This window comes from Rhopalosiphum padi, chromosome 3 (assembly GCF_020882245.1).
Source record: "Rhopalosiphum padi isolate XX-2018 chromosome 3, ASM2088224v1, whole genome shotgun sequence".
NCBI classification, from domain to species: Eukaryota; Metazoa; Arthropoda; class Insecta; order Hemiptera; family Aphididae; genus Rhopalosiphum; species Rhopalosiphum padi.
Genome location: NC_083599.1, coordinates 56,313,870 through 56,329,631, shown reverse-complemented (window position 1 = coordinate 56,329,631; position 15,762 = coordinate 56,313,870). Strand labels below are relative to the sequence as shown.

Genomic DNA, 15,762 nt, shown 5'->3' with positions numbered 1-15,762 from the left:
TCATATTAACACAGAAACAATTGGTAGGTGGATAGTTGTTTGAAATAGTTGCTTTATAGAAAAATAAAATGTCCCTACCGCCACTGCTTGAAAGCAACAACATTTAGTGCTTATTTAAACATTTTTATAATTTTAATTTTTAACTAAGTAACATGTGTAGCAATGTAAAATATTAAAATTTAAATGATTAATCATATAATAATGGTTATATATCAGTTGTTGAGCAATAGACGATGATCACACTTCAAGCTATCAATATAAAAAAGTTATCTGGCAATAACTAAAAATATTTTTTCTCGTATTGATACTTTCAAAAATGAAATTTGATACCTGTTAATTATCCAAAAAAAATAACAGTTTAAATAAATAAAAAAAATATAATTTATAAAAATTGTTTTATAATCTGAAAAAAAATGTTATAATATATAAACATAAAGATTATTATCTAAATATGAAGATTATACCAAAATACCAAATTGTATTATCAATAAAGTAAAGAAAATTTAAGATTAACTAAACAACTAAATATATCCTTAATAACCCCATTAATCATTACGTACTATAGTATATTATCAAATTTAAAACTGCTAATGGGTTCACTTAATATTAATTTAGAAGCTACAAGTGCCGATATTTAATAGATAAGTACAAAAACTTAAAAATTCTAATCTAAGTAAATTGAAGTACATGAATCAAATTGATTCAATATCAATAAAAAATAAGTTTTTAAAAAAAATAATTAATGTTCATGTTTTTTCTCGTTTATGATCGACTTAAACAGGTGATGGCTGATAAGGATATCCTGGATATTGAGACTGATTTGATGGAGGAGCCAAAGGTCTCTGTGGATATGGCTGATAGCCACCAGGTTGACCAGGTGTTGGATAACCTTGTGGATATCCTTGAGGCGGAGGTTGATATCCTTGCTGAGGTGGATAGTTTTGAGGTGGTCCAGGCTGTTGGTTGGGTCCATTATTAGGAGATTGGTATGATTGAGCGTTGGGTTGTTGTGGTGTAGGATAATTAGGTTGTGGTGCAGGAGCAGTCTGTTGTACAGCAACAGCAGCATTAGGAACCGATTGATTAGGTGGAGGAGGATATGTCTGTGTAGAGGCCGATGGTGCCGATTGAGTTGTCTGAGAAGAAGCATAAGTATTTTGAGGGGCATTTCCATACCCAGTGTATGATGATGGTTGATTTGTTACAGGACCATAACCACTGCTTGAACTCACTGGTTGTTGAACATAACCAGCTGGTGGATAGTTTGGTGGAAAATTCTGTGGTTGAGAAGAAACAGCATTTTGCGGATAACTACCACCAGGTTGATTGCCATAAGGACCATTTGGTTGATACTGTTGATTTGTAGGTGGATTGGCATAATTTGGATTTGGGTAGTTTGAACTAGGCACTGGTTGCTGATGACCATATCCTTGACCTGGATAAGGTTGGTTTGGTGGTTGATTATACACACTACCTCCACCTGGTTGGCTAGCACCAACAACGGCACTGCTTTGAGTAGTTGCAAAATTTTGATAGCCTTGTTGTCCTTGGTACTGAGGTGACGGTCTATATTGTTGAGAAGGTGGACCTGAAATTTAAGAATAATCAAACATTTTATAATAATTATGTTATATTAATGTACTTACTACCACTATAAATAATAAGTACTTAATAAAACTACAATAGAGCTAATTATTGCAAAAATATATCAATATTATTTTTCTGAGTCTCATATGAAGGTCTTAATAGACACATTACTAGGGCTCGGAAGCTGATGCATTTTGCAAAGGTTGCCGACTACGGATATAGAGTGATAATATTGAGGACATTTAGTGGTAGAAGTAGTTGGTCCAATTTTAACCTGTATAATATATGTTTGATCAAACTTAGTTAACTATCGATAAACAACTGAATATACAGAACAATTTTCCAAAATTATAAAATGGAAAATTACACTTATTTTATTTTATTTTTTTACTTAATTTATTGTAAATATGCAATGAACACTAACATAAAATATTATTAGTTGTACATTATTTTATATGTGTTCATTGTATAGCAAGTTATAACTACAATAATTTAAGTAAAAAGTATATGAAAATAGCAAATGTTTTTGTCCAAACAATTTATTATTAAGTTCATTCGAGCATATATTTTGCTGGTTAATTTAAGCCAACTACTACTAGCACTATTAATTAGAGGTCGTGGTTGTGAACGGGTATTGGAATACATGTGTAAACTGTGCCTGGGTACACGGGTAAAAATATATTAAAGCCCGTGTATTTAATACTCGTGTATACCCGTATATATTTCAATTTAGAATTCGGATATATTTAAAATAAAAATATTTATAATAATATAATGTTCATATCAATTTGTATAAATATTGTCTCAAATAATTTAAATATCATTTAAATTTACACTTTTTTTTTTTAAATCAAATAACAATAAAATATTATTATTATATTCTGTATTATCTATTATATTTACTTTCATTATTTAAATATATGAGTATATAAATTCAAGCTCACAAGGTATTTAGATACACAGGTATTTTTATTACACGGGCTTTAACCCAGTCATAGGTAAAAACACAAAAACACTGGTACTCGTGTAGTTCATTACACGTGTAATCGCGACCTCTACTATTAAGTCACACTTTCATTATTTCTTTGACATATAATAACGCCCTTTTTTTTTTTTCCAAAAACAAGGAATGGGTGGGAACTGTTTGCCACAATACTACCATCCAGTCCCATATCTTTTATTCAGCAACTTTGATATAATAACGCCCAAAGCTCTAACCAGAGTAAAAAAACATGATCCTCATATGTTAAAAGAAATTTTAGATGAATTCCCAAGAAAAAATAATGACTTAAACATACGCATTGGAGCAATAGATTGTTGAGGGCGATATCCACTAGGAGGCATTGGTCCTCCTTGTCCTTGTGTGAACACTTGGTTCATAGCCTGTTGAGGTGGACCTTGTTGCTGAGGCTGTTGTTGTATTGACTGAGGATTTTGACCATCTGGTCCACCCATCATAACTGATGGCGGTGGAGGTTGCTGTTGCTGCTGCTGCTGCTGTTGTTGTTGCTGCTGTTGTTGTTGCTGCTGTTGTTGCTGTTGTTGTTGCTGCTGTTGCTGTTGTTGTTGCTGCTGTTGTTGCTGTTGCTGTAATTGCTGCTGATGCTGTTGATGTTGTTGCTGTTGTATCTGATGCATATGCTGCCCTTGAGTTTGCATACCTTGTTGTAAGGCAATACTTGGTGGCTACAAAAATTATAATAGGTACTAATATTAATAACATTAATACATCTGTATAAAAATTAAAAATACAAAGTAAATTATTTACATTTGATACATATCCATTAACTGGACTACCACCTGTAGCCTGATGCCACAAAATTATATTGGCAAGCATATGCTACAGATGAACTAACTAAAGCAAACAAAACTAACACCTACAATATAGTTAATCATATTATAATTTTATTAATCCAACTAATGAAGCGCAAACTCTGCACATTGAACACAATTGATGCTTCACAAAATAGAGAAAGAAAAAATGTGAGGAACTATATACCAACATTTAGAATTTTAACTGGCAAAGTTTATCTGGACACACAATGTGGGTAGGGGATCCATTTGATATATTGTTGAATAATATTTCCAAAATTGACCTCCAACAAAAATAATTTAAGATATTTTGTTTATAACTGATATGATAATTTAGTTTAATAGTTTGTTTGATGATTTTGCTTAATATTTTTAACTAGGTATATACTACTAATATAAATGTGTATTGAATATTAAACATAAGTGTCTGATATGTAAAGTGATTGGTAGTTGATATAATGGATAAGCACTCAATATTTTATAATTAATTACTATACTCCGTTTCATGAGAAAGAAAGTACACGAGTTGTACATCCATCAACCGCCATCAACAGCATTTCTCCCACTCTTTACAGCCTGGCAGCTAGCCCCATTGAATATAAAGTGATGGGAGATGCGCATCGACAGAAAAAACGTATACCTTTCCTTATGAAACAGAGTACATAGATACTTATAATATTTTATAAGTTAAATAATTTGGGTACATACCGGAAGCAATGATTGAATGTTTTGATTTGAATCTGCCACAGATGCTAAGTAGACTAAATTACGATGAAGAATTTGCTGAAATCTTAAAAAAAAATTTTTAATTAATATTTTTGCATTGCATTGTTATTTATTACCCAATATAATAATTAAGTCATTCCATAAGGATAAAATGTAAAGTACTTAGTTAGTTTTATAAATACTGACGACACATAAACTACTGCCTTTCACTAAAATAACTCTATCCTCTGCTTTAATGATCAATATTTTAAATGAAATCACACTTTAAAATGTGTGTTGCCTAAAACAAGTATTCACTTCAAAAATATTTCCATGTTCATAAAATAAAATATATACATATTAAGTTTATCAACTGATAATGCTTATGAGCAATTTTATGTTTAAGATTCTAGTTTTTATAAAAAACAACTGTAGAATTAAAAACTGTTTAGTCAAATCTATATGACTATCAATAATAGTGTTTTCTATTTGTAATACAACCCACAAAATTTACTCATTTTTAAATACGTGATCTAATATCAAAAACAAAAAAATATAAATAAATAAAGACTAATATAATAATACTAATTGTTATTTTATTATAAATAATTTTATTTTTTAATTTTAATATAATGCAATACTAAATAATGATTACTTAATTTTGTTAAATAAAAAAATTATTTTTTATTTTTTGTATTATTAGTCTATAAACATTAGGTTATCAAAAATATTCTGTGACCTATGTGTTAGAAAACAGATAGTAATCTGTAGTATAATTTAAATAAAATTGTAAGAAAAAACAAACATCGAATAACTTTTTAACTTGTACCCAAGTAAATATTAGTTTAAGTTATAGTAAATTATAATCAGTTAACTTACTGAACACAATCTTGAGCTTTTCCTTTACTTTGAAATTCTTGAATAGTTGAAATCAACTGTGCATTTTCATCAAGTATCTAAAATATAAATAAATACTAATTATTAACTTTAATTAATTATCAACCAACTATAATACTTGATATATTATCTACTATTAAGTTTGTATGATATTTCTTGAACCCAATATAATAATAATATATATTACATACACTGTAATTGATGTGTCAAATTAATTTATCATAAATCATTGCATAAAATAATTATTTCAAGCGAAGACCATCTGTTGGCCTATACTAGTAAGCATATGTTAAGTATCGTAAGTTAAGTTAGTTTTTTAAATAACAATATATATTAAGTATTAATATCATTAATTATTACAATAATATAAAGTTATCATATTATATAATAAATTAGTTAACTTTTAAAGCAATATTGACTCACCATAGAATGGTATGAACAGATTCACATATAAATAGGAAAGAACTTAAAATTAATTTAAATATTTTGAGAATAAAATATAATAATATCGATATACCTAAATAAAAGATTAAAATGCCCACAACTATTTTTTTATTTTAGCAAACCTAGTTAAATAAATAATGTAATTAATTGTTTCTCTTGTTTAAATATATCAATTAGGTTGGTATGTAAGTAAAGTTCTTCAAAAATATGCCAATTTTTTTTATAAAACTAAAATAATTAACATCGTTTGTCTTTAAAATCAGGCATATTGATATATATCTTTTTGATATTTCTATAAAATATGTATAATTTTATGTATTAACATCCTTGTTTTAGCTATGTAATTTACAGATCAGTTAGTATGATTACATAATTAAATTTTGATAAGAGGGCATTATCCTCACATTTGTTGTGGAGGTCTTACTAATTTACGACAAAGAAAATTTCCGTTTAGTAGAACCAATTATGTGTCGTTAGCTTTGATATTAAAGTAAATTGACCTTATTATCAGTGTTAAAAATAAATTGTTGTTAGGCGTTGGCTTTTTTCAATATTTTAACTTTTAAAAAGGTATGAATATCGAAAATATTACAAATTTAAAATATTAATTTCTGGCTCAAAAAAGAATGTCAAATCAATCAAACTTCAATGATTACATGGGGCAACAGCAACCAAGAGAGTGCAGATGTCGGGCATTTCGCAAAGTATGGTAACCAATGATCGGTCATTTAAAAAGCATAACTACAGTAGGTACTTGAACAAAATCAAATGTATACAGTATACACTATATATTATTATTATTATTATTATTATTATGGCTTTATCATTATCAGTTAAAACATTAATTTCGTTGGTGCTTCTTCCATCAACGTACTTATTATAAATGTAATACATTAATATTTACATATCTTCAACACTCGGTACCTAACGTCTACGAGGACCAGTTATCGCTTACCTTTTGGATTTGCATCGTAGGCGGCACTCGGCGGTTCTGATTGTAGGCCGCCGCGGCTGCTGCGGACGCCATTTCGAGCGGGTTTCTATTCGCACCGCGGGCGGCCAGAATGACGACGGCGTGTGACGGTCGAGGAAAACGACGACGGCAAGAACAGATATCTGTCGGAGCGACGCTCGGGAACTGGTAAAACTACCTAGTTTGAATAATAACAGAAAAAGGGAGGAAAAACGGAGTACCTACGAAATGAACGAATCGATATTGGAAGAACGCGGCGAAAAAAATAATGAAATGTGCGTCTGTTAGTGTGTGACACCGCGGCGTGTGCGTGCGTGCAAGCGAGCAAGCGTTTCCGAAAACAAAAACGGATTTTTTGACGCGCACTCTCGATTCGGCGGCGGCGACGAACGGGTACGACACTCGACCGACTCGACGCATATTATAATTATTATTATTATGATATTATCATCGTAACCGGTGGCTGAAAAGCTGAAAATATTATAATATCGTATTTTCTATTGAAGGCATGCCTTTATTTTAGTATGAGGTCTATGATTGAAAGTTAGTGGTCAGTGGTCCGTTCGATTTTCGCCTCCAACACACGGATACGCGACAGTCGGCCGCCACCGCCATATGGGACGTTGGGCGACTTGACCGGCCGGGCATGGACAAATATGTCGAAACATAACGTGTACCAGCGAAATATAAAAACCCATAACCACAGACAACCGGCACCTACCACTACAGCATCCGATTTTATCCAATAATATTGTCCCCATAGATATTGTATTATTCTTATATTATCTATGATTATCCCGCGCATAGCTATGGAAGTCGATTACTTGCGTTTTTTTAAAAAAAAAAAATCACCCTCAGCACCGTGACAATTTGGAATTATTACACCTTATGGCTTATATTTTAAGCGTAGATAACATAATTGTTTTTTTCAAGTGAAATACAATATGGTCATAGACTCTAGACTCGCGGTCCAACAGGTTACAAACAGTAAATAATAATAATACATTTTCAATAACTTATTATAGGTATATTCGTATATTAAATGAATTGGTTGCATCTTTATTTTTTACATCATCCAAGAAGGATATTATAACGTTGACTATTGAGTATTGACAGTTCTTCGAATGCGTCACAGGGTATTTTTTTGGTTTTTTTTTTGTCCGTCAACACATTTTGTGGAGGTAAAAGTAGAAATGCTTCGATTCTCAGTTTTGAGAGTGGTTTCTGGTAACAAATTGTATTGAACAACTGAGGAAGGTAAAAATGAAAATTTCTTTGTACTTTTCAGAGTAATCAACGTAAAAATAATGATGGAAAATGAAAAGTTTTTCGGAAATCCCGTTTTTTAATTAAATCGATTTTGTTATTTATTGTAAGTTATTTAAAAATAAATGACTAGATACTTAAAATGTTCACTGAATATCAATATTATTTACCTAATATGATATAATTTTAATAATATTTTGTCTTTTTTTTGTAATATTCAGAGATATTTGAAAACATCGAATTCATTTTAAAAATTGTTGATAAAATTTTGAGCTCGTGAAAAACCTTAATAATTTAATACAAGATCCTACAATATACTTACAACGATTTCAAATTATTGAAAATATACATGGCACAGTCTTTTATAAGCGTTTGAAGTTCAAATTTTAACAAAATTCGTCAGTCACCATTCACCAAAATGTTCAAAATATTTTTTTATTACAAAAGTAAATATGTAATCACTATTTAAGGGGTTTAGTATAGGCAATTTTGAAGACATTTTTAGATTAAAATATTAAATTTTCATTTTAAATATGTTTTAATATACTAACTAATTCAAAATAGATCAGGTATTCAGGTTATAAGTAGAACAAGGACTTTCATGTACATACTTTTTCTGGTTTAACTTTCTCGTATGCTTAGTAAGTAGGTATACAATACATTTCACAACTTTGTGAACAAATACTAAATATGTTTAGTGCAAACTTTTACATGTTTTGACATTTTTTGGTTTAAAGAACATATTTTTGATTTTGATTATAAAAGCATATTTTAATTATTTAGCGCATATATTGATAATTTATCGAAAATTAAGCATTTCAGTAAATAATTTTCACGAATAAAGCTCAAAATTGATATTAAGTGTACATTTGTCATGAAGACTAATTTTTATCTTAGGTAATGGTCTGTGGGTAGATTAGATTAGATCCTTCATGGCTATATTATTGTTTTTTATGCATAAAAGTAAATTATTATAAGATAACTAAAATAAGTAAAATATTTGAAGAAAAAAATGTAATATGAAAGAATATTTTCCTTTCCTTTTTTAGAACAATATTTAATGGCATATTTGATGACTTTTTAGTACATAAAAGTCTGATCTGATAGTCGATTGTCTGGTTGTTACTGTTGTTAGTATACTGTGTTATTTGCAGTAGAATTATAAAATGTTCACACTAAATAGAATATAAAAAAGAACTTTATCTAGTTTATCTGTACTGTAACGTTTTTACTTTTTAAATAATAAAAAAATGTATTTAAAGAAACTAGTAATTTAGACTTAAAAACTGTGACAACATTACCTATTACAATCAGTAGCTATTGCAAAAATGTCATTTTTGACATTGGATTAATTAAAAACCTATCTTAAAAACTAAAAACATTGTGATATAGAACTGTTTAAATGGATTAACTTATCAAAATATTTATAAAAAAATTGAAATTTATACGAAAGAAGTGAATGTATTGACTCGAAAAAAAAATTTATTTGGTAATGCAATTAGATAGGTAATAAGTAATTAATATTTGAACCCAGAGCTTGAACAATTACGATTAATTTTTAAAATAGTGGATAATTAATATATCTTTTAGTTAGGCATTAAAGCCTTTTTATTTATTTAATTTTTTCAATATATTGATACTTATGTTTTACTTAATAATAAAAATAATTATCTGATGCATAAAGTAAAGAACGGCTTTTGCTCTCCACTAGTAAATAAATTAAATTTTCAAAACAGCCTCCCAAAAAAAAACTCAATTACACACCTGGGTACCTATCGATTTATCATTTTATTGAACAACTAGTTTATTGTATAAATGGGAAATGGTCATTTAATCTTCTGCATTTGATCATCATATAAAAATATACTTATACATACCACATACCTAATTGTATAAATGTTTATGTTAATAAATTAATTAATTAGTAAAAATTTCTATAAATAATTATAATAATTGTAAAAGTTTTGAAATTATTATTAATATAAGTAGCATTAAATTACAACAACAAAAAATATTAATTAGATTTTTTTTAATTTTTCACGATTAATTTTAAAAGTATTGGTTATTTTTTTAATTTATGTTCTCGGGATTACCTAGTACCTATCAACTAGATCCAATTAAATACTTATGCTATAATTAATATTAAATATTAAATAAATGTTAATAAAGAGTAGGTACCTATATACTACATATATGAATATGTCTTTAAGCGCTACAGCTAACTAACATTACATACATACCTTCTTCCATACCTTTACTATTGAATGCTTAAAAAATATTATTTGTTCATGTGAAATGATAAATTTGTTTTCCTTTATTATTTAAATACGTGTAGACTATGTACTTATACTTCTATAGTTATTGAAAATTTTTGTTACAGCAATAAAATTCAAGAAACTAATAAATAATTAAATGTATTTTGTTTATTTATCATCAATTCCAGATTTAAATATAATCTTTCAGTAAATTCTTTGAATTACTCTGAACACAGATATGATTAAATTATCACTTACACCAATTACATTCTAAATTTAATAGCTTAGGTACTTATGTTAATCTTGGACTGAAAACTTAGGTACTTATAATTTAAAAGTCTGATTTTTCAATATTCAAAATCAACGGTATTAAAAATATATATAAATTTACCGTGTTAAATAGAATAAACAGATGTAAAAAATAGCATCTTCTTAGAAATCTATGCATTTCAACATTTCATGTACAGATGATAATGCTAAAATTTATAGTTTCATATTTTTACATACTTAGTTCTAAATACATAAGTTTTATACTTAATATAAACATTAATTTTAGTTACAACTTAAAATGAATGTTTTGATTTATTTTTACAATAATTCCAAGATTGTGCAAGGGCTCTGATTATGAATATAGTGTCAATAAACACAAACACACCAAGTTAGTAAAATGGTAAATGCACAGTTGCTGCGCGTTAAGACTATTACATGGTCAAAAAAAACTTCCTCCGCCATTCCATTTATTAGAGTAGATGGTGTTAGACTTTGGAGAACTAATCAGAGCCAGATACACACAAGAAACATTAAGGGTCCGCTGGGCATATATGTTTTTAACATACACCAAAAATAGAAATAAGTGACAGGGTTAAATATTAGGATTTTTTTTTCATATAAATCCAGGCCCTATCTGTATACATACAGAAACTATTCAAAATAAGAACAAATCGGATCTTTAAAATATACTTAAATTTTACAGTTATTGTAACACTATAATAAACATTACACAAAATTAAAGATACTATTAGAAATATTATTTAAAAAATATAAATATAATAAAAGAAAATATCATTATAAAATAGATAAATTATTTTACATCGAAGTCTGCAATTAAAGCTAAATGATCTGAAGGAAATAATACGCTCGGAATTCCTCCATATTGGATAACATCATCATGTGATGGCATGGGTAATACCTAAAAATACAAATAGAATACAATCTGAAAAAAATATTTTCGCATAATATTTTTTACCTCATTAAGGTAGAGATGTTGATTTGTAAAATATATATGATCTAAAAGACCGGAAAAAGTTTCAGTATAATTACTGTACCGGACATCAGTATCATATGCACTATCCATTTTAAAGTCAAGATTACTTTTTAAATCGTTTAGCATTTTTATCGTTCCTGAAAAAATAAAACTTAAATTAAACATAGGATTAACAATTATAATTTTAGATAACTAATATAATTAGTGGACTACCAAAATTAACCAAAACTTCTAAATGCCCACTGCAAATTATAATTAATATTTTATCAACAATCTTTAATTACATACATACTAATGTAATTTTACACAGTTTCAATAATGATCTACTTATACAAATCTTAAATAATGGAATAAAATGTTTAATAATAGATAACTACTTAAATTGGTAGTCCCTAGTAAATACTTGAGAGTTATCATTTTGAATTGATTATATTTCTTTTTAAGTTGAATATTTTTTTTTTATTTTTCGATGAAAAAAAAGTGTAATAATATAATATCTTAACAATAAAAGTAGTTTATTTAAAGTATAAATTAAAATTAAAAATGTATTTACTATGTTCTTCTGGTAATAATAAATTGGTGACTAAATCATTAACACCACTTTCAGGTGTACTGTTGAAATCTCCACAGAATATAACCGATACATTGCTCTCGGGATACTGAAATTAAATACACAGTCATAAATTATTTAATCATCATATTTTATTAATTTTTAATTTGTATAAAAATAAATAATTATATTTTCGGAGAAATTAGATATTAGTATACACATAATGATTTTTTTTTAAGTTTAAATCATTCCAAGTTATTTTAAAAAGTTTATTTAAAAAATTATATTCTAATTATTTTTTAAATGGTACCCTTGATTATTATCTATATTTTTTTCTAATTTTTATATATGTAGTGTAATATTATTTTATAAATTTTTTTTGGTAAAAATAATTTATCCCTCGATAAGGTAAATCACTGTTGATAATTTGTAAATACATACACAATATGTTAATCAAAATCTAGAAACCATTTTACATAGTTAAATATAGTAAATTATTCTCGTTGTTATTAACCTAATCTTTTTAAAAGTAAAAATATTGTAATGAAAATTATTTTGTTTAATACACAGCTAAATAATTTTTCAAATTAAATATACTTACATCCTTGGTGATATTTTGTTTTATTTTATTAATAATAATTAGTTCAATTAACGCTTGAAACAATCTAATAAAATCACCTTCTGGATCAGATATCAAATGAGTATTGCATACTAATAATATTTGTTTATAGTCAGAATTCAATTCTAAAGCTAAGACCTATAAAAAAAAAAAAAGATGTTAATTCATTTTCTTAATACAAATAAAAATACAAATTTTTAAACCTTATAATAATACTTATATCAATAATCACTAACTTGGAAAACAGTTCTTTTTTCTAATCCTTGTTTCCATTTTTCATCTTTCATAATTTCTTTTATAATAGGTCCGCAGTACAATTCTATAGTAGTCAGGTCATTCAAACTAATATCAAATTGTTCTAATAAACTGAAATAAATTTAAAAGTATTAAAATATTATTCAACATGTACAAATAATACTGTATAACATACGCAAATGTATTAGTATTATAAAAACAACACAGGCCTTCATTCCTACGGCCATTCTTTTTAAAATATAATCCAGTCATATGACCGTATTGTTCTAAAATAAGACACAACTCTCTATGAAAAAAAAGCTTATCCACTTCTTGCAAACAAATTATATCTGCATTGTACGCTTTAAACAAATAATTAATTACACATAAAATAAATTATATATATATATATATATATTCATATCACTTAAGTACCTTGAAGTTCACTCATTACAAGAGGGTGCCGATAACTGGACGCTAAAATTTCTTCTGGACAATATGGATACATTTCATTTTTTGCTTCCTTAGTTTTTGTATATTCTCCAGCGAGTATATTGTATGACACAACTCTGAAACTACAACATATAAATTACAGAAAAACAGATTTAGTTATTTTGAATGTAGTAAAACTTAATAGCATATTGATTTGATTTTAGATAAAAAAAAAAAAAACAAAAATAAATAATAAGTAAGTATACCCACCGTTTATAGTTATAATTTCAGAAAAATATAAATAATTAATTACCTTTTCCTATTGCGATATAGATTTATTAATGATCTTCTTTGAAATGGGTATCTTTCAATGGTATTTTCTAAGACTGTTGAAGATATTATTTCTGCTGTAGGTCCAGGTTGCCGCATGTCATTAAAAGGACTACAAACCAATTTTAGACGACAATTAACATCCTCGGCAGTAGGTTCATAAGTCATATAATCGCCCACTTTAATTTCTTTTTTTGAATCAATTCTGTACCACGAATATTCAGTATCCATAACAGAGACATTATATCCCTGATCAAATCCATAGGGATATATCATTAATCCTTGATATGGAGGAATTCTCAATTTTAATTCGTTGATTATTGGTGCATTAACTATTACTGTATACGTATGATCTTTAATTTCAAGGGTAATATTTCTTTTAAATACCTCAAATATTTCATAGCATTTAGTAGTATATGGTACTTTGATTCCATTCTCTTTTATTTCTACACAATTTCTCTTAAGCTTTTCACTATCACTAACTTTGCGTTGAGTTTTCGATAACTTTAAAACAAGTCTGTCAATAAATATTCTTATTGTATCTTCTGGGCTTCGACACAAGTTTATTCTGTGCAACTTGTTAAATGGAGATGGTAGAGTCACCATCATTTTTAGTTCGGTCTCACCCGTCGGAATCAAACAGTTAACAAACATTGTATTTTCCCATAAAAATAATGTAAAAGAAGACATATTTCTTTTAGTGAAATAGATATGCTTAAATAAGTTGTTAGAGTTTTTCATATGTTTCTCTAGAAAAAAAAAATAGTAAGTCCATGACTATATTATTTATTTTTATGTACAATTCAAATATAATTTACATGCTGTTTTGAAACTTAATACTTTAAACATGACAATTGGAGCAAACAGTGACATGGAGCGATTAATACTTTACGATAATTCAAAAATATTTTGAAATCTATAGTTGTTGAGATTGCGTTATAAAAAAAACTAAGTAAATGAAATAGTAGGTACATTGAATTGTACAGTTGATTAGTGAATATGTACCTAAATTATCTGCATATCTATGTAAATAGTCCTTGTAGCTCACAAACATGCAAAATTACATATGTGTAACAAAGTTCATCGAAATATAAAAAGAAAAATAATTGGAAAGAAAAAGGTACCTATAAAATAGAAAATCTGTTTGATACTAAGAAATACGTGTCATAGTACTGCCTGGATGATAGGATTTATGTACTTAAATAAACACTGAAGTATGAAATTCATAAACAAGTATTAGGTATCGATAAGCAATTTTAAAAATGTTAAACTAATTATTGCAATATCAAAAAATGTGCATACTTACATCGATATTTGGTTTTAAATAGTATAATCTTTGTTACTAATCAACAGTAGAAAAATAAATTATAATTTTCTTTTTTAAATGTTAAACGAGGTACTATACAGTCTGCAGTAGTAATAAAACATTAGATAGACCATTGAGAATAACAAAAACGTTAAACAAAACCAACATGGTTGACAAACAGCCACAACAATTTTCGAACACGGAACAATACGAAAATGTAAGTAGTCCGGGAAGACTACAACGACTCAATGCGCCTGTGCAATAGACCAGACAGTCGAAAAAAAACGGTTTATATCACTATCATGAAAGAAAAATATCATATCAATTTGGCTTGGAATAATCAACACATTTCACATTATCACCGGCCGCCGAATTCAAAAATTTTTAATATTATAATATTATTAGATATTAATACCATTTAAAAATTGAGTATGATATAATGAAATAAATTTCCAATAATATTGTGTACTTAGTATATTTAGTAGGCAATAGACACATAATAACTAACTATATAAATTATTCTCGTTGTTATTAACCTAATCTTTTTAAAAGTAAAAATATTATAATGAAAATTATATTGTTTAATACACAGCTAAATAATTTTTCAAATTAAATATACTTACAGCCTTGGTGATATTTTGTTTTATTTTATTAATAATAATTAGTTCAATTAACGTTTGAAACAATCTAATAAAATCACCTTCTGGATCAGATATCAAATGAGTATTGCATACTAATAATATTTGTTTATAGTCAGAATTCAATTCTAAAGCTAAGACCTATAAAAAAAAAAAAAGATGTTAATTCATTTTCTTAATACAAATAAAAATACAAATTTTCAACTTATCAAACTTAAATAAACGATCTTACATATTATATATCTTACATATAACAATTCATTATTTAAATAATTAACAATGTAAATAAATCATTATAGTTTATTTTTTATGTTCGATGTCAATATAATTTAAATCTTTCTCATATAAATATTACTGATGTTATATTGTGAAATTCAAAACAAATTACTACCAAATCATACCTTTATACAAATATAATAATTCATAATTATATGTTTAATTATGTAAAAC

At 27.1% G+C, this 15,762-nt stretch overlaps 2 protein-coding genes across 3 annotated transcripts; both read right to left on the bottom strand.

Moving 5' to 3' along the window:
- Positions 1-378: 378 nt before the first annotated feature.
- Positions 379-6,750, bottom strand: LOC132924586 (protein SSXT-like). Its single transcript, XM_060988982.1, has 5 exons — positions 6,401-6,750; positions 4,984-5,060; positions 4,108-4,189; positions 2,886-3,273; positions 379-1,588 (listed from the first exon to the last, which is right to left on the bottom strand). The coding sequence occupies exons 1-5, from the start codon at positions 6,470-6,472 to the stop codon at positions 774-776; spliced, it is 1,434 nt and encodes a 477-aa protein (XP_060844965.1). The 5' UTR covers positions 6,473-6,750; the 3' UTR covers positions 379-773.
- A 3,322-nt stretch (positions 6,751-10,072) lies between these two features.
- On the bottom strand, positions 10,073-15,453 carry LOC132927454 (2',5'-phosphodiesterase 12-like). 2 transcript variants are annotated; one of them, XM_060991992.1, is made up of 9 exons: positions 15,298-15,453; positions 13,352-14,117; positions 13,042-13,181; positions 12,803-12,968; positions 12,609-12,738; positions 12,355-12,510; positions 11,757-11,862; positions 11,186-11,340; positions 10,073-11,128 (listed from the first exon to the last, which is right to left on the bottom strand). In XM_060991992.1, exons 2-9 carry the CDS (start codon positions 14,107-14,109, stop codon positions 11,021-11,023), a joined length of 1,719 nt encoding a protein of 572 aa, XP_060847975.1. In that variant the 5' UTR covers positions 14,110-14,117; positions 15,298-15,453; the 3' UTR covers positions 10,073-11,020. The 2 variants fall into 2 exon arrangements, with proteins under 2 accessions (XP_060847975.1, XP_060847974.1); XM_060991991.1 differs by lacking the exon at positions 15,298-15,453 and adding an exon at positions 14,675-15,173.
- Between the last annotated feature and the right edge of the window lie 309 nt (positions 15,454-15,762).

Bases quoted from the DNA above. Each gene is read 5' to 3' on its own strand.
- LOC132924586 (XM_060988982.1), bottom strand. From the start codon at position 6,472: ATGGCGTCCGCAGCAGCCGCGGCGGCCTACAATCAGAACCGCCGAGTG. The intron at 3,274-4,107 runs GTATGTACCCAA...TAATTTTTGTAG, and splicing joins ACATTCAATCATTGCTTCCG to CCACCAAGTATTGCCTTACA. The intron at 1,589-2,885 runs GTATGTTTAAGT...CTTAAATTTCAG, and splicing joins ACAATCTATTGCTCCAATGC to GTCCACCTTCTCAACAATAT.
- LOC132927454 (XM_060991992.1), bottom strand. From the start codon at position 14,109: ATGAAAAACTCTAACAACTTATTTAAGCATATCTATTTCACTAAAAGA. The intron at 12,739-12,802 runs GTATGTTATACA...AATTTATTTCAG, and splicing joins TATAATACTAATACATTTGC to TTTATTAGAACAATTTGATA. The intron at 11,341-11,756 runs GTAAATACATTT...TTATTTTTTCAG, and splicing joins ATTATTACCAGAAGAACATA to GAACGATAAAAATGCTAAAC.